The sequence below is a fragment of the Euphorbia lathyris genome, chromosome 8 (genome assembly GCF_963576675.1).
Source record: "Euphorbia lathyris chromosome 8, ddEupLath1.1, whole genome shotgun sequence".
NCBI classification, from domain to species: Eukaryota; Viridiplantae; Streptophyta; class Magnoliopsida; order Malpighiales; family Euphorbiaceae; genus Euphorbia; species Euphorbia lathyris.
In genome coordinates, this window is record NC_088917.1 from 37754490 (window position 1) to 37774181 (window position 19692).

The 19692-nt window shown below is 33.2% G+C and overlaps 1 protein-coding gene across 1 annotated transcript; it reads right to left on the reverse strand.

Moving 5' to 3' along the window:
- Positions 1 to 1333: 1333 nt before the first annotated feature.
- LOC136203285 (acyl-lipid (9-3)-desaturase-like) lies at positions 1334 to 3213 on the reverse strand. Its single transcript, XM_065994403.1, has one exon. It carries the CDS (start codon positions 3067 to 3069, stop codon positions 1726 to 1728), a length of 1344 nt encoding a protein of 447 aa, XP_065850475.1. The 5' UTR covers positions 3070 to 3213; the 3' UTR covers positions 1334 to 1725.
- Between the last annotated feature and the right edge of the window lie 16479 nt (positions 3214 to 19692).

A 19692-nucleotide genomic window follows, 5' to 3' on the forward strand; every position in this document is an offset into this window, starting at 1 on the left:
TAGGGTATCCATTACCCGTCATAACTCTTTTATATATTAAAAAATATTATTGTTTTTTAGATGTAAAGACGTTAGATTTTAACCCTTACCTACCTTTTGTTCTTCAACCATTGAGTGATACCACTAAGCTATTTTATTCTTATTGATTAATGTTTAATTTGTTCAATTTTTAAATGGATGATTTATTAAATTTATACTTTGTTAAATTTGTAATATTTTTTGTTTTATTTATTGATTCTTAATGGGTAAGGGTACCCGCGGGTACCTGCGAATTAAATGGGACGGGTATGGGATGCAAAAAAGTATACCCATTAGGATAATGAGACAGATACGGATAATTAAAAAATAAACAGATAAGGATTTGAGATTAGTACTACCCGCGGATACCCTACCCATTACCATCCATACTATCAATTCATTAATCATGTATATGTATGCACAAAAGTGTAGAATCATGAACCAAGTGAATATAAAGATAAGGTTTAACACGTACTCATATTGTTGGTTTAAAAAGCTAATTGATATTTAAATTTACAAATTGGTTTGTTAACCCTTAAATAATGAAAAATTCTATCATGGTTCGGGATCAGTGCTGATCCCTCCACTCAGATGGCCACATCAATCTTCTGATATGGCATCATCTAAGTAATGAAGACTTACAGTATAAATTAAAGTGATGAGTAGATTGAAAGGGGTAATGAAATATTTGTAAATTGAAAGTTTGATTTTTTTTAGCCATATGTATTAAGCCCTAAGCCTAAAGATAAAGAAGAGGCGATGAATGATCTTGAATTCTTGTAATTGGATATGAGATCTTACGTGGAACATTTAGGTCCTGAAATTCAGCGCCCCACCTGAGCTTATCATACAAGTGAAAGAATCAATGATATGCACATGTATCCATCCGTATCTGAAAAAGGATGGAAAGGCCTCCTTTTTCCACCAAACAATCAACTACCTTACAATCAACACAACAGAATAACCAATTGATGTGTCATACTTCATGCAAAGGATGCTTCTAAATATTTTACCTACTCATCTGGTCCTTAGGGGTAACATGGCACCGGATGTGAGATTTGAACAAGAAATAACTTTGAAAGATGGGAATTAAAACAATAATCAACTCAATCTCGTATCGAAAATGAAGAGATAATGACTCCATTACATTAGTAAGGTGTATATCTGTAAACTGTTTTAAAGTTGTGAGATACCATGAAAAAGTTGTGAGATACCATGAAAGAGATTTGTATCAAAACGAATCATAGCGTTAGCAGACACAATAAAATGCAGCCAAAAAAGAAAGGCTTTTCTTCGAAATACATAAGCTTTCAAATGATAAACAAGTGGAAAACAATCCAAATATATAAATATATTGAAGAGAACAGCAATACCATCAAAAGCAAGCGATGGATGGATGGATGGATCAACAGATAATACACATCCCACTAGTTTCTTTGCTGCACAGCTGAGCAGAAACACATCAACTTGCAGGGTAGTCAGTATGAATGATCTTTTACCTAATCCAAAAACTAAAAAGGAATAATTGCAACCTCAAAATAACAATCTATTGAAGCCTTAACCAACAAGTGACAGATACTTATTTTCTTCAACTTAAATCTAATCTATTCTGCCCTTGGATATCTATCAATCAAATGAAGTCATACTCACTTCAATAGCCATACATAAATAACCGTAAAAACATAAAAGCTTCACAGGATCCCCATCTCATCCATGGGTATTAACAGCTTCCCAAACTAAATTCTTTGGAACTGGGTTTGTGAGATCCCTAGCTTGCAAGGCGGCAGTCCGAAGAGTCTTCAATGTCATTTCATTAGCCTTGTAAAATGATGCAGAATTGTAAGGCAAGTTATGCTTCTTGCACAGCTCAATCACAAATGGCGAGATTTTCCTAAGATTGCATCGAGGCAATCGGGGAAACAGATGGTGTTCAATCTGAAACTGCAATCCACCATGAAACCAATCCATCCAAGTTGAGCAATTTATATTAAGTGTTCCCATCGTCTGCTTCTCAAACCAATCATTCCCACTAGGAGCACCAAGATAAACATGGGATGAAAAATGGTTTAATGTAAATTGAACATGCTGAATCCCAGTAACTGAAAAACTGGCAATAACAAACATCACTCTTTCCCCCCAATTGGGCAAGTAAGAAACAAGCAATGGATACCAAATCCAAAACACAAGCACTCCTAAAATCTCTTGACCCCTATTTGGTACTTTTTTCTTAGATGACAAAAGGATAATAGACTGAGCAAACAAATTGATCCTAGCAAAACACATCACTGGATAATAGGTCAAATGCTGATAGCTAACCATAAACCTGGTAAAAGAATCGAAATTCATCTTTCTTTCATAAAAATAAGACCTAATTGAACTGAAAAATTTTGAAGATACCGCAAACATAGGCATGTGCTGCAGATCTGGATCGTAATTGAGATTGTTACAAGCAATGTGATGAGTGTTATGGTTAAACTTCCACCAGCCAATACTAATCCCGGCGAGACAATTGCCTGTTAGGATCTGGGTTAGACGATTCCAACCGGGGGTTGACATAACCCGATAATGGCCAGAATCATGGCCAATCCAGCCACTTTGAATCCACAAAAACCCAATTACACCACCACAAAGCAAATGTATCCATGCGCTATTACTGTATAGAATACCATAAACACTAGCAGCAAACAATACCAGTACGGCACAAAGAGTAAAAAATGTAGTGTGGCCTTTCTTCTCAAAAAGACCCGCTTTTGTGAACTCAGCGATCAATTTCCGATAATCTTTGGAAACCTCAGAAACAGAGTAGTCTTTAAGATAATAACCGGTGAAGAAATTGTCAAGATATTTCCAGGCGGTGCCAGGATGATAGGCAACGTATGCGTCTGTAACGTCTTGACCTGCAAGATGAAGCAAAAGAAACTCGCCGCCGGGATGATCCTTTTTCCAATTAGTAACATTATAGATCTTGCCCTGTATCGAGATCCAGAGATCGTCTGGTTTTGTGTGAGTTTGTAGCTCTTCTTTAGTAATGTACTTGATCGGCAACGCCATGGCAGTACGGCTGAGCTACCGGAAGAAATATTATTCACCGTCTTCTTTCTCTTCCTTTCTGGTTGGTGTTGATGAAAGGAGGGACCTACTGTTTATACACTAGAGCATTGCCAAGCTTTTATAGAATCCTATTTTATTTGAAATGTTTACTAATTTTTTGGTTAAATAAAAAATTGCAAGATTGGAAAAAGCGCCATAATTATTTGTTTAAATTTCTTCTTTCCAAATAACCCTACCCTTTTCTTTCTATGCCCGGCTTTAAAATTATTCACAAAAAATTGCAAGATATTTATGTAATTTAATAGTTTTATTTTTATTGTTTGTTTTCTAGATTAAAAAATATTCTAAATTTTAATTTTCTCCAATTTATACAGCTGTTGCAATGTAAGGGCAAATCTACCGTAATAGTCATCCCAAATTATATATTATATATATCTTCACCGGTGGGTGGGTGATGTTTAACCTTGTTTATAAGCCCACTAGCCTATTAAAGAGGTCCTTTATGGATTAGGCTCTGTGTGGCGGAAGAAGAAAAAAATGGAGCCAAGCCTCAATTTTTTTTTTATTCTTCCGCCTAAAGGTTTTAAACAGGTTTTGATTATGTTGAAAATAGATTTTAATTAGCTTTTTGCACTAAAAAAATCTTTAATTTTAAAAAAATATATAGGTTTATGGATTTTTCAATTATTTTATTGCTAAATCTCTTTTTAAAAGAAATTTTTATCCTTGGAAAATTTTGAATAAATTTATTTATTAATTTAAATACCAACAAACATCTCCTTTCATGAACAGTCGTGTCCGTCGTGAACAGTCGTGTTCGTACATGAATAGTCGTGTCTGTCCTGTACAGTCGTGTTCGTTCGTGAAAAGACATACCCTTTCAAGTTCTATTAATATAGAATGGAATGTCAAATTCACAGTTGATGGAAAAAAGCTGTTGTTGAAGTTTTTCAAAATACTTTTGTCTTTTCACATTGTTCTTGTTTTCCTACTCCGGTGATAACTAGTCTACACACGGTTTGAGTTCGCTTGCATAATCTGTTGTATCCTGGGAGACGATCGTCAATAGTGACGACATCTGTCTTAAGGAAACTGCTAATACAGACCTCAGATTTGTCTAACTCTTTCCTTTTAATTTTCAGTTTTATTGTCTGTATATTTTTTCTGTGTCTGTTTTGTTTTTTGGTTAATCACATCTAACATTTTTAAGACGGACGTAATCGTTTGTCTAACATTCTTAAGACAGAATTACGTTTGTCTAACATTCTTAAAACAGAATTACGTTTATCTAACATTCTTAAGACATCAAATTATTTGCTGATTTTCCAAAGAACATATGCAGAAACATTGTATGGAACGAATTTTAAGTCTTTCCGAAATATTGACAGAAATGCAGAAAGTTCGTATGACCAAAAGCTAAGTATTATTACAAACTTTGGAAATTCGGACTTTGAATTGAATTGTTTATTTAGCTTATGTGAGGAATGTGATTGAGCACATAACATGTTTCACTTTGCTTTATTATTGTATCAATTGTTTACTGTATTGAGTTTATCTGATCATATTATGTTTTGTTAGAACTATCTGTATGCTAGATTAAATGCAATTAAATTGCTGTTGAAGTTAGTTCTCAAAATTAATTTTGTTATCATGCGAATAGCCTAAAGTGCTCATATTTGTATGCTCTTGAGTAATTATTTGAGAGAGATGAAATGTCATGCAAAAACTCTCTGAATGGGTATTGTGGCATAAATATATCTTTTAATTTAGTAAAAGGAAGGATTAGTTGGAAGGAAATTCGAAGAATCCTTTATAGTTGTATTTTTTAAGTTATTGATAAGGAAACTTTAGTATATCTAAAGTTATTTTTCTTTATTTCACTTTTGATACCTGCAACTTTTGGTAGTTGTTTTGACAAACAAAAATACCTTGATGATGGATTATCTGGACGAACAGATCATAATTGAAAAATTATATTGGGACAGATTGGAGGACAACTTAATATATATATATATAATTTATATTTGTGTTATTAATAATCTGTTGTTATCTATTTGGTAATAGATTATAATTTTACGATACTAACATTGTTTGTTTGGAATTTCAGGAAATAAATTGTTATTTATTTTCTTAATTGCAGTTTGGCATGTGTTGGTACATATATTAATTGAAGATGAATCCGGTTTTAAGAATACGGTTACTTCAGAGGCAGTAGGCCTACTTGTACCAGTGGCAATGTGTAAGCCGCACTAAAAGTCTAGGAAAATTCATTGGTATGAATTTTAAAGACTTTGTGATAAAAGAAAATACGTTTTCTTTAGAGATGATGATGATATGTGAAAATTCCATATTTAATATTCTCGCGCATAAGGGTGAATTTACATTAGAAATGTGAAATGTCATAAATTGAAAAATCTGAGTAGTGATGTTAACTAGCCGAGTTAGACGCTGGTAGATGAACATTAGTTGGCTAGATTTAATTTATGAAATTCACTAAAAATGTAGAAATCAAATCGCCTTAAAATAAGTACGTCACAATGATGGAAAAGCTTCCAAGTGATGAACTCGGGTAGAAAAGCTTCTGTGTGATAACACTATTAGTCAATTGATCTTAACGAGTGTTATTCTAATTGATTTTGTAGAATCAAAGGATAACACAGTGGATCCGCTAACCTAGAGGTTAAACCGAGATCAAATTGAAAAATCATCGAAAGGAATGAGTGAGACTAAAGCCCATAGAGAAGAGGCATTATGTGAAGAAAAACCCTACCTAGTTGACTGGAGATCCTAAGATCTAGGTTCAAAGGGACAACGCGTTCACTGTGGGGGTTAAACCCTCGTCCATTCCTAGATGTAAACAGTGACACCAACGGAAAAAGGTTAAGCTATATGCTTCTAATGATACATTGTGCGTCAGTATTCTGAGCAAATAAATCACCTATGTCAGAGTGAAGTGGGGTCGCTTCGATGGAGACTAGTGTGGGGCCTAGTTCTCTTAAACTCTCGCAGAACCAGGCGATGTTCATGACCATAACGAATATAACCATGAGAACCTATACTGTGTTATGTTGATATCTGTGTGGGGTATATCATCGTTTACACAAACGGCAGAATAGTTCAACGGCATCGCGTCTACTAGTCAGCCAGTAAAGTAAATATACTTTCACAAGGGAAGGTTCAAGGTACATTAGCTACCTATCCTATGCAGATATCTTCTGTAGAAAGTTATCACCATTTCGTAATCGTCTCGCTTCTAATTTTATTCATGTGGGGGATTGTTGGAAAATTTTGAATAAAATTATTTATTAATTTAAATACCAACAAACACCTCCTTTCATGAACAGTCGTGAACAGTCGTGTTCGTACGTGAATAGTCGTGTCTGTCCTGTACAGTCGTGTTCGTTCGTGAAAAGACATATCCTTTCAAGTTCTATTAATATAGAATGGAATGTCAAATTCACAGTTGATGGAAAAAAGTTGTTGTTGAATTTTTTTCAAAATACTTTTGTCTGTTCACATTGTTCTTGTTTTCTTACTCCGGTGATAACTAGGCTACACACGGTTTGAGTTCGCTTGCGTAATTTGTTGTATCCTGGGAGACGATCGTCAATAGCGACGACATCTGTCTTAAGGAAACTGCTAATACAGGCTTCAGATTTGTCTAACTCTTTCCTTTTAATTTCCAGTTTTATTGTCTGTATATTTTTCTGTGTCTGTTTTGTTTTTTGGTTAATCACATCTAATATTTTTAAGACAGATGTAATTGTTTGTCTAACAATTATTACTATTTATTCAAACAAATATTGTTTTTTTTTAAATAAAATTGAAGTCTTTAATAGGATTGAATATCCAGTCCCAGAACTGATGTTAGCCAGATTGTCTTTACCTTTGAAAAGAAAAGATTAGCATTGGAACATGAATGCCTAGCAACTAAGTGAGTAGTCTCATTTGCTAATTTATGAACATAATTTACCGAGAACTCTCGATTATTTAAGAGTTGAAATCTACAGTCTTGAATCACAGAAGCAAAATCGGATAAATCATTTGATTGAGACTTTATAGCAATATTGTTTTGTTCCTTTAAAAAACTAGTAACATGATAAACATATTCATCTAACTACATTTTAGTGGTAAATATTAATTAATAAATTTAAATTTATTATTATGTTTTTTAAATTATATATTTTTATTTAAAATTATATGGATTAAAATTAACGATTAACTAATAAATATTATTAAAAAATTTAATTATAATATAAAAATATTAGATCTTTGTTTTAATAAGATGTTAAATTATAAACTAATTGGTATATATTAGAAAATGTATTATATAATATCCAAGATACTCTTAGCAATCTAAGTTTAAAGTTATTGACCCAGCATTTAGGATCATAGATGAAAATCTTACTTTTTTTTATGTATTTAAGTTATAGCATTTCTTTGATTAAATTTGTTTTCCATCTTTTAATCGGTTATAGAAATTCCTTCAGTGGTATCAAAAAGGAATTCACGCTAGATTTCGTTAAGATTGTTTTGTTGTATATTGGTTTATGATTCAAGATAATTAAAATTGAATTTTGATTCGTATATTATAGGGATTTATTATTATTATTATTATATATAGGATATATATAAACGGTATAGAAAAATATTTTAAATCAGGATTTAGAAAAAAAATTCCCGAACATAGCAATCCACCGAAGCAGACTGTTATGTTCTACAGTAGTCCATTGGGCGAATTGTTACCGAGCGCAACCCTCTGTTAGGTAGATCGCTCAGGATCTCGAATTTTTTAGGGATTTTTATGTTTCAAATTTAAAATAAAAAATTTGTCTTGTGAACATTCTCTAGACAGATCATTCAATGTACCAAGACAATCAGAATGTTCACTATATCGAGATAGACAAACTGTCTGGAGGGAAAAGTAGTTTATTAGACGAGACTATTTTGAAAATAATTTGTTTACTATATCACTAATCAATGATCCTTATTAGGTTAATTCGCACAAGTGAACTAACAAAATAGATTATTGCCTTCCAATTAAGGGTACAATCAAGATGTAATGTCTTAGGACTAGGGCATACACCAACAATCTCCCACTTGCACTAGTTCCGACCAAGCAAGGTCATAATCCCCATTGACCTAACATGACCATCAGGTTAAGGCTGATCCAATCAGTTCATTATTGGATCCTCGATATTATTATTTGACTCAACTTTGTTGGTTTTTACATTTCAATGGACTGTCTTTGATTGAGATGTAATTTCATGAGCATGTGTTCAGATTTTTGTTGTGAATGGGGACTCAGAAACTAACTTCGTGATCCAGACTATCTTTTATTGCATCCAATATGGTAAAACACAGAATTCTAGAGAAAATTAATGGTGTGTTATTTGGAACTTTCAAACAGAATTACACTCGTTAAATATATGTAGGCAACACATTTAAGTACGATCTAGGTTTAGAGAATTAATATTTCATTCTTCATTTTCTCCATGAAAAGCATAGAGGTTCTAATGATCTACTTATTTCTATGCACATAATCATCATGCACATCCCCTATCTTTCTTGCAAACGCAAGTCTCATCTTCATTTTTATGAACCCATTCACTACGACTACTTCATTGAAATAGATGTTATATGATTAGAATGATTTCGCATCCTTGTGAACCAGACTCAATCAACAAACTACCCTTTCAAGGAATATGTGTCATTGTTTAACTTCCAAGTTTAAACCGGCTCCCATTGTCTTTTTATAAAAGGAAAAAGCCCTTTTAAAAAAACTGTTGTTTGAGCAACAAACTATTTCACTTTCATAGATTTATCAAAGATTTTAGAAAACAAAGAAAAATATTTTTGAGGAGAGCTAGAATTTGATTGAAAAAACATCGCCACACAGTGTAGTAAATATTTTAAAATTACAAGATTATACAGAAAAAAATATAAAAGAACGGAAAGGAATGACTTTTGTAAACATTTAAATAGGGACAATAGATTATGACTTCAACAACTTCCAAACATTATTATCAAGAAATTATAAAAGTATATTTGTTAATTTATTTACAATTTGTAAATTTAAATTATTTTAAAACAAAATATTAATATAGTGAATATCACTATAGGTAAATGATATAAAATTTAAATAAATATTAAAATGTTAAATTTTTGTAAAAAAAAAAAATTTATTCACCCGCACAATGTACGTGCACAATACTAGTTGATTATAATTTGATACGTGGACATTCATATGTGGATTTGCCATATTTTAAGAATACTCTGTGATTAAGCTTAATGTGATAGGTGTTATATAATTAGTTAAAAGTGTAATTAATTATTGGAAAGGCTTAAAAAAAAATTATGATTTTGCACTTCCACAATTTGTGGAAGGTATTTATTCAAAACGTGATAGAAATCTTTATTGTTTATGAAGTTAACAAATTAAAGATTTTTCAAGGCTTAATACATCATTTGTCCTTGAAACTTGTCTAAAAAACTTAATTGGCCCCCTGAATTTTTAAGATGTTTCGATAGCCCTCTCAACTGTTGTCTTCTCTAATATTATAACCACATACCCCGATTTTGGTCGTTTTACTTTTTTTTAAGACGCGTGCAATACATCTTTCGCATTTAACTTACTTTTTTTGTAACCGAGTTACATTTTACGCAAGTTCAAGAGGCTAACTGGATATTTTATGCAAGTTGAGGGGACTATCGTGATACTTTGAAAGTTCACCAATCAAGTTTTTTGGAAATTCAAGGGAAAATGATGTATTAAGCCATTTTTCAATAAAAATGCTTAAAAATAATGATGTAATACATTCATTATTTTATATAGGCTTAATAGGCACCCAACCCCCTAAACTTGCAACTTTTTTCACCTGGCCCCCTCAACTTAGGGGACAACCTCTCAACCCCCTCAACTCTCTAAAAACATCACATACAGCCTCTTACACCCCTATGTTCGGTCAAAATATTGACCCGTGTAGAAAACGCGCTTGACTGTTGACCACACCAATGCCACGTGTCATTTTTTATTAAATTTTTCCATTGAGACACCTGCTCGGCGAGCAACTACCAGAGATGGATTTCGATCAGAATTCTTATGCCAGAATGGAAAATTTTAATAAAAAAGTGACACGTGACATTGGTGTGGTCAACAGTCAAACACGTTTTCTACACGGGTCAATATTTTGACCGGACATAGGGGTGTAAGGGGCTGTATGTAATGTTTTTAGAGAGTTGAGGGGGTTGAGAGGTTGTCTCCTAAGTTGAGGGGACCAGGTGAAAAAAAGTTACAAGTTTAGGGGGTTGGGTGCCTGTTAAGCCTTTTATATAAGGTACTCTTTTTTTTGGAGAAAAATTTGAAGCATTTTGCAAATTTTAGAAAATGTTCAACGCATGACTTTATGATAATGTTGTCTCTGAAGCGTCTTTGGCTCCTCCTTTTAACCACATGTAAGAAAGAATAGACAGTCACGGAGGGGCCGCCATTCGATGAACCCACTCCGATGTCTAAGTAAATAAAGGTTTTGAAAGGTTAAAGACAATGAAATACTATGAAGTACTGATGCCAACGTACCTTTAGAATTTTGCCTTACCTATCTATTTATAGTGCTTTAATGAATTCTTTTTCCTCTAGGAAACCTTCTTCTATTAGGGAACGTTTTCTATTGGAAGACATCTTCTATTAGGACACGGATGATTTCACTTTATGGGCAGGCGGATCTTCCTTTATGGAAAATGGTCCCTGGAAGTTGTTGGATTTGAATGCCCCTAATGCTCCACATGGTCAATTAATATGAAGGCTCTTAATGCTCCACCTGATCTTTTGATCTGAAGGCTCTTGATACTCCACATGTCGTATCATATGTCCCCCTCCTCTTTCTGGTAAAAACTAAGCTCTTTAGGGTTCGGTATGCTTGGTAGAAAAAATTGTCTGGTGCTTATCATTGCTTCAGCTCCCTTATTTTTTATTTTTAGTCTTTGGCAATGTGGTAATTGTTTTCTTATCGCGTGAAGTAGGTGGACATTGGAATTTGTAGCCTTTTGCCCTATGCATGACTGTCTAGGTGGCTGTCAATCATTTCTCTCTCCCTTTTGATTGGTGTGAGTGCTTGAACGACGACTTTTCATTATTGTAAGCATTAAATGAGGTCGTCGAATCCTTTCATGTCTCTTAAATCTCCCTCAATGCCTATAAAGACTCTTAAATTTTCTTCTTCCTTCTTTTCTCTTGCTTTTAGTCGTTCTTTGAGTTTCTATTATCTTTTGCTTTGTGACTTCTTCTTTAATAGACTCTCTCTTTTCTTTCCAAGTAAGTTACTTGACTCTTTTGTTGTTTCTTTTCTATTTGTGCCATGGGTTGTAATAAGTCTAGCATTTTCTGAAGTAGTTCCCACCTGTGAATCTAAAAAACCTCTAGTTCAAAAGCCTAAAAATTTTGAACAACCTTCACACTTGGATGAGATTTCGTTGGCAGAAGTCATCTCTCAATACCCCAAATTTGAACATTTGGGAATTGCTCTACCTACCCCATATCAAGCATTAAATGAGGCGACTGAAGGTCACTTGGGGTTTTATCAGTTGTTTTTGGAAAATGGGGTTAAGCTTCCTTTCTCCCCTAATACTGTGAATGTGTTAAATGAGTTTAATATCTTTTCAGCGCAACTGTCCCCAAATGTTTAGATGGACCTGCTTGGTTTAATTAAAATTTGCGAGGATTTGGACATAAGATGACCAGACCACTCTTTCATCATATATGGACGTTGTATATGAGAGAAAGGATAGATGACTCTATTTTGATCCAGAAGCTTCCCTCCAATCGAAAATCTTTTGCTACTAACAAATCGTGAAGTATAAAGGACTTCAAACTGGATTGGTTTTGGATTTGGGTTTCTAAAATTAAGAAAGGGAAAGCTGTGAAGGGAGCTTTGTACCCTGTAGGGTTTCCCTTTTAGACTTCTTGGAATAAAGCACCAGTGAACAAGAAGCACTGGCCTCCTTTGGCACCTTTGACGAAGGAATAAGAGATTATACGTGGTTATTTAACGTGGGTGGATTTGTATTTCACCAAAGAATAACTATTAGATCCTCTTAACAAAAATGCCCCATTTCTCCTCCAAACCCTCGAAGGGGAGGTGCATTTCGAAGGGACGTCTAGATATGAAGTTATGTTTGAAGGTAATATTCTATCTTTCATTCTATTTTTTATTTGCTCATTCCTGTATTTGCAGACTCTAAATTATAAAAATGCAAAATCATAACTATAATATCGTATAAAACAAATCATACACATGGAAGAATCATAGCCCTTAGATTAAACACCACATGTAACGATTAAAGACCTTCATATCAATAATAAGCTTTCATAATATGTTTCCCCTACACAAGAAACCCCCGTACGGTTAAGTCAATAGTTCCATAGTACAAAGAACTTCTCTTAAGGACAAGACTCGTAATAGGAGAATGAATCCTAACACTTAAAGGACTTCTAGTAGATAAAAGATTCGAGCTAACCCTATATATAAATAGGTATAATCACCTCATACGGTATGCTAACTATTATCTCATAACTATTCCATACTATTCAACTCTTCCTAAGCACTTGACTGACTTAGGCATCAAAGAGGGTTCGGTAGACTCCAGCTCCTCTCTGACTTTGGTTCTATTTTACAAGTTAATATATGGAAGGCTTAGTGAGATGTTCAAACAATTAGTCAAGGTTCAAATACTTAGTTATCATTGGTGCGATAAACATGGATTGAACACTAGATCTTTGGTAGGAATCTGTGGGCACACTATATGCCTTCTAGGCAGCATCCATGTGGACGTAGAAATTGGGGATTCTAGACCTAAATGGAAGAGCAATGCAGAATTCCTCGTGGTAGACACTACTCTTCCTTGCATTACCATAGTAGGAAGGCCCCTTCTATCTAGTTTGGTTGGGGCTTTATCAATCAGGCCACTGGCATGGCAAATCCCAACTGAGGATGGCATGGCCATCGCCCAAAGAAAACTACTGGTAGCATATCAGACTTACATGGAATCCTTAAACATAAAGCCAGATGATAAATAGGAGGAGGAAAGAGAAAGAATCGAACTCGTAGGCTCCTTAGAAACGACATTGTTGGCTGAAGCAAACCAATCTAGGTGGCCGAAGATTTGGTTGAGCCCATCAAGACAGACATTACTAAATGTTTGAAGGACAACATTAACATCTTCGCTTAGTTCCTAGCAGACATCGCATGCATTTCACTAAAAGTCATGATGCATTCTCTCAACATAGACAAATCTATAGAAAGAAATCTACCAGAAAAGGAGAAACCATGGGCCAGAGCGATAAAAATTATTAATGCATAGGTAAAAAAGCTACTAGACTATGGTCACATCGAGCCAGTCCAATACCCAAAGTGGAGAGCCAACATGGTACTAGTAAAAAAACAAATGGAAAGTGGAGACTCTATGTAGATTTTACCGACCTGAACAAATCCACTCTGAAGGATTCATAACCCTTACCATGTATTGATATGATCATCGACTCCATAGCTGGGTATGCAATTTACTCCTTAGGGGATGGAAAAAACTAGCTTCATCGTCTGTTTATTACGACTAACCATCGTCAATAGGTCCAGATATCCACCCAAGTCCAACAACTACTGAATCCTAAAGAGCCCTTTGATCTCTTCCCGGACCGCTCAAGTATGGCTTTTAGTCGCGTGGCTTCCCCTGACGTAGCTCTACAGAAAATGAGGGAATCATCTGCAAACAAGAGGTGTGAGACCTCTAGAGCCCCTCGAGCGACTTGGCATCCTGAAAGGGCATGCTTCGCTTGGGCCCACAGTAGCAACCAATCTTAAATATTAATTAAATAAAAAGATTTATATCCAATTTATTTGACAATTTTTTTTTGTAAGAAGGGAAGAAAAAAAACAAACAAACAAAAACCTAACCCGGGATCATTCTAGGAAGACTGACCCCAATCCTATCCTCAAGAAGAGAAGGTAACAGAAAAGAAGGAGGAACGGAAAAGGTAGAAACACCTAACATCCCTCCATGCCCAGCAGCTGCCAAGCGATCCGCCACGCGGTTTTGCTCCCTATAAATATGGGAGAAGGTAAGAGAATCGAAGGCAGGACGAAGCCTCAAGATGGCTTTAATGAGATTCTGACTCTTAAGACAAACAGCCTGTCTATCCGAAATCCTGTTGATAGCCTCCAAATTGTCAGACTCCACCGAAAGTCTTTTAACACCCATGCGAATGGCGAGTTTAATGCCAGACAAGATCCCCCAGAGCTCCGCAGTAAAGGAGGAGCCCGTACCTAAGTTATGGGTAAACCCAGCCAGCCAGGCGCCACCAGCATCCCGAAGAACTCCACCAGCAGCAATTCTGCCATTACTAAGGTAGGAGCCATCCGTATTCAACTTGACAACCCCTTCCCTGGGCTTTCTCCAACCAACTAACTGGACCTCTTTAACCGGGGAGGGGTGAACCATGGGCTCTCCTTCAAAACTCTTTGTAATAACATAGAGTTTTTTCGAGAAGTAAAACCGGAGGTCAGGAATAAAGACAGTCTTCTCAGCAAATAACTCTTCATTCCTCCATTTCCACATTTGGTGACAAATAATAGCGAAGAGAATAGCCTCGTGCTCCATACTGGCCAACAAGTTCCCATTAACGCCTTCAGAGAACCAGTCAATATCAGAGAACCCCATAAAGGAAGGAAGGATGTGGTGAGGAAGGACCCCTTCCCAAACCTTTCTACTATTCGGGCAATCCCTCAAAGCATGGCACAAGGTTTCCACATGGCCGCTGCATCTGCTACAGGCACCAGATACAGCCAAGTGCCTTCTGTGTCTATCTGCATTCGTGAGGAGCCTGTCTTTGACTCCCAGCCATAGGAAACTCCTAATGCGGTAGGGGACTTTGAGGGCCCAAATGGACTTCCAAATTTCCAAGGGAGGATCAGCCCTATTAGGGGTAAAAGCTTCATAGGCCGATTTGCAAGAATAAGAACCATTATTAGTCAAGGCCCAGCAGTGTCTGTCCTTATCCTCCTCCTGATTACTAATCTTCACACCTCTAATATTAAGAAGGGTCAATTTATTTGACAATTGATATATAATTATTATTATCTTAAAATAAACATCACATAGTCTTTAATTAATTAAGTTAAATATTATAAATACAATTATTATTAATAATATATAAATAATGTTATTAAATTTACCAAAAGAAAATAATGTAATTAATGAATTTGAGACAAGAATAATAAAATAATGGAATACATAATAATATTATATCGCGACATAGTAATTCTTTTTATAAATTTGTAAATTTTTAATGTTGAATTTTTATTTAACTTTTATTATAATTTTTGTGTAATTTATTTTCATAAATGAAATGATGTCTTTTCTTTTAATTCTAATTAATTTTCATAAGCAATTTTTAATTTAAATATTAATTAATTATATTTAATTTAATATTTTGAAATTTTTATTACAAAAAATAATTTATTAATAATAAATAATTTATATTAAAATATTAATTTAATTGTATAAATTAAAAATGATATCAATTGCAAAATAATTTTATAATTAAATGTATTTAAAAATGAGATTGAAATTTTACTAATAGAGTAGTATGAATTTACACTTTTTGCAGGATAAAAATATTTTAAATGTATTTTAAAAAAGCATTGATTCCTGTATTTAGCCGATGTCCGGATAATTTGAAGTATACCATATAAATTTGACGTGATAACGGTGAGCCTGTACAATCAAAATAACTACTTTTAAGGATAAGATATACCAAATCTGATGTATCTGATACAATTACATGTCTATTATTATTTTATTATGAAAACTATCGTTAATCCACGTTACATATTAGGCATTTCGTCTAGTATAAAATGTAGATCTTACAAACATCCAAGATGTTTTGTTTTTTAATTGTTGTGCTACTCTACTTAGCTACTTTGTTTCCCGAGCTTTAACCATCTTAAAATAGAAAGTACAAGTGCCTTAATGCAGAATATACCCAATCAAAAGATGAGAATATGCTAATCTATCCCAAAAATATCTGATTCTCACGTGCCTTTATGCCTAAGGCTTCAGGAATTCATTATTTCCTTATTATATTTTGTATTTTTTTTTAATTTTTTTTTTGAAAGTTTTTGTTTTCAAAGAAAAATAAGGGTAAAATATATGATAAATCCTATGAACTTGGCCCAACAACTATTTTGATCCCTGAACTTACGGATAATCTTATTCATTTCATGAACTTTGTTTAAAATTATTGGAAAAAATAAATAACTAAATAAATAATAATGAAAATTATGTTGAATAACTCTTTCAAAGTATGAAAGTTCAATAATATCCCCCATATAGTCAAATGCTAATTAATGTATCATAAATACTTTTTTTTTTGTAATTGTATATCTTCAACTTTTGTATCTAAGTTGTATATACATCCATATGAGGATATAGAAAAAAGATACAACTTACGAGAACCATTTAGTAAGTGCAAAATTTCCTTTAGATCCTTACTTTTTCTTTCAATTATTCTTTTGTTCTTGTGATAATTCTCTATACACGTTAGAGTTTGTTCAAGTTTGTTGTTGTATCTTGGGAGACGATTGTTCCGTAGCGAGCAAATTCTGTCTTAAGGAAACTGTCTATAGGCTTCAATGTTTTCTCTACTCATTTTCGTTCCAAAATGAAGGTTGCAAGAATTCTGTAACTTTAATTATTTTATTGTAATTTCATATTATTAAAGCGGTTATCTTGTTCGCCTTTCTTTTTGGATTAATATTATCTAACAATCTTAAGATAGAATTTTTATCTATTTTGTAAAAGGCGGACAAGGTTACTTTAAATGTTGAATTACCATGACTACGGACTTTGCAAACTGTACCTTCACTGCAGACTTTGCAGACTATATCTTGACCACGGACTTTACGGACTGTTTGGAAAAAATATAAACGAACTCTAATTATTTTTCTTGAACGAACATTAATTAAAATATATAAACGAACTTTAATTTCTTTTGTTGTTTGTTTCTTGTTAATTTATATTTTGTCAAACGTATTGTATTTTTTACTAACTTTATTTGTTCCGATTTCATATAGTAAATGGCTGGAATTGTTAGTGTTGTTCCATCTGGTTGAAGGAACCAACAGTCATTTCTGAGGCTCCACGTCTAGCCTTACCAATTGGCCTATTAGCCACAACGAAAAGCCGGAGAAATTCACTAGTGTGAATTTCAAGACATGACAACAAAAAATGTTGTTTTACTTGACTATGTTAAATCTTGCAAAATATTTGAAGGATGATCCTCCTGTTATCAGAGAGGATGAGGTAGATCTTATTACCGCCTTCAAGGTTGTAGAGGCATGGAAAAAATCTGACTTCCTTTGCTGGAATTATGTTTTAAACGGTTTAACTGATGCACTTTACAGTGTTTATAATATTAAAAAAAGGGCAAAGGAACTTTTGGAATCTCTGGACTATAAATATAAATTAGAGGATGCAGGTGCTAAGAAATTCTTAGTTGGACGATTCTTGAATTATATTATGGTAGATTCCAAGAAAGTTGGAAGTTAGGTACAAGAATTACAGCTCATTATCCATGAAATACGTGTCGAACGTATGGTAATTAGTGAATCTTTCCAAGTGGCTGCAATAATAGAAAAATTACCACCAGGATGGAAAGACTTCAAAAATTACCTTAAACATAAATTAAAGGAAATGATTGTTCATGAATTGTTAGACTCTGAATTGAGGAAGACTACAGAGGCATTGAGAAGAAAGTCTCAAACGTAGCCAGTCAATATATGGCTAGAGCAAATATAATGGAGGTCAAGAAAGACTCTAAGAAGGTAAAACAGCCTCAACATGGGACTAAATGAGGCCTTAAAGGTGGTATTTCAAAGAAGCCAAAGTTCAATGGGAAATGCTTCAACTGTAACAAGATGGGCCACAAGTCATCCGATTGTAGAGTACCAAAAAGGGTCAAGCCGAATAAAGCAAACATTATGGAAGCTATTACAAAGGATGTATCTGATATCGACCTTTGTGTTGGGGTTCGAAGTCAATATGGTTGATTCCAACCTAGTGGAGTGGTGACTGGATACAAGTGCCACACGTCATGTTTGTTGTGACAAAGAGTCCTTTGTTGACCTGACTCCTAAAATCGGAGAGAAGCTTTTGATGGAAAATTCTTCTACCTCTAAGATCAATGGAACCATAATTGTGATTCTAAAGATGACTTTTGGAAAATAAATAAAGCTGCAAAATGTCTTACACGTGCCTAACATTCGAAAGAACCTGGTTTCAGGAAGCCTCCTTAGCGCTCACAACTTTAAGATGATTTTTGAAGCTGAAAAGTTTAATTTGTTCTAAGGGTGGAATGCATGTGGGTGAGGGTTATGTATCCAATGGATTGTGGAAATTTAATGCAATTTCTTTTAAGTCCAATACAATGAATATTAATAAAAACATTGTTTCTTCTGCTTATTTCATTGAGAAATTTAACTTATGGCATAGTAGATTTATTCATGTTAATTATAACGCTTTGCGCAGATTAATTAATTTAGAACATATCTCTTCATTTCAAATTGATTATAAACATAAATATAAAATTTGTGCTGAGACAAAATTAACGAAGTCTTTATTCCATACGGTAGAAAGGAATAAAAACCATTTGATCTTATTCATACTAACACATACTTCTCGTTTTAGGTACAAATTTCAATTTTGCTATATAAATAGGGTAAATTACATAATATTCATGATTGAATGAATTATTTACAAGTGTTTTATATTTTAAAACAAATTTATCTAAATGTCACATTCTCGTAAATTAAAACTAAAAATAACATGTAGAATCATATCTAATGGTTTTTATAACTAAAGTTTTAACAAAAAAAAAAAATAAAATTATGATATTATGATTAGGATTTAAAATTATACAATGATAAAATAAAGAAAAAGATTTTGTTTAATGTAAATAAAATGTTAAAAAATTTGATGTAATTTCGTCATATAAATATAGAAGAAATTATGTCAAAAATCAGATTTTAATTTTTATTTACATTTATGAAAATCATTTTTATGCATTTTATCATTATACACGATTTTAAATCTTAAAATATCAGAATATCATAACTTTAATTTTGTTTTTATCAAATTTTCAGTTAGTTACTTATAGAGAAAAAAGAAGTTTTTAAAAAAACCACCAGAATTAATATTTTAATAAATTTGTTTAAAAGAATAAATAATTCATCAATCCTGATTATTGTGTAATTTATCCATAAATATATACTAGGGAAAATTACACAGAAATTCAACTTTTAAAAACTATTTACAACAATGTCAAATTATAATTTTGGATTATGTCAAACTAGTAAAATCAGTACTTTTAAGGATTAGAATTTATAAATTAGAGTCTAAAATATATTTTTTAGGGTTTATAATTTATGAATTAGAGTCTAAATTTTTTAAATTATAGTGTAAAATCATAATATATAGAGAATAATGAAATATTAAGAATTAAGTTTGGTGATATGATTTAGTTGTAATTTTGTACTTATTTATGATATTCATGTATTTGACCCTATATACTAA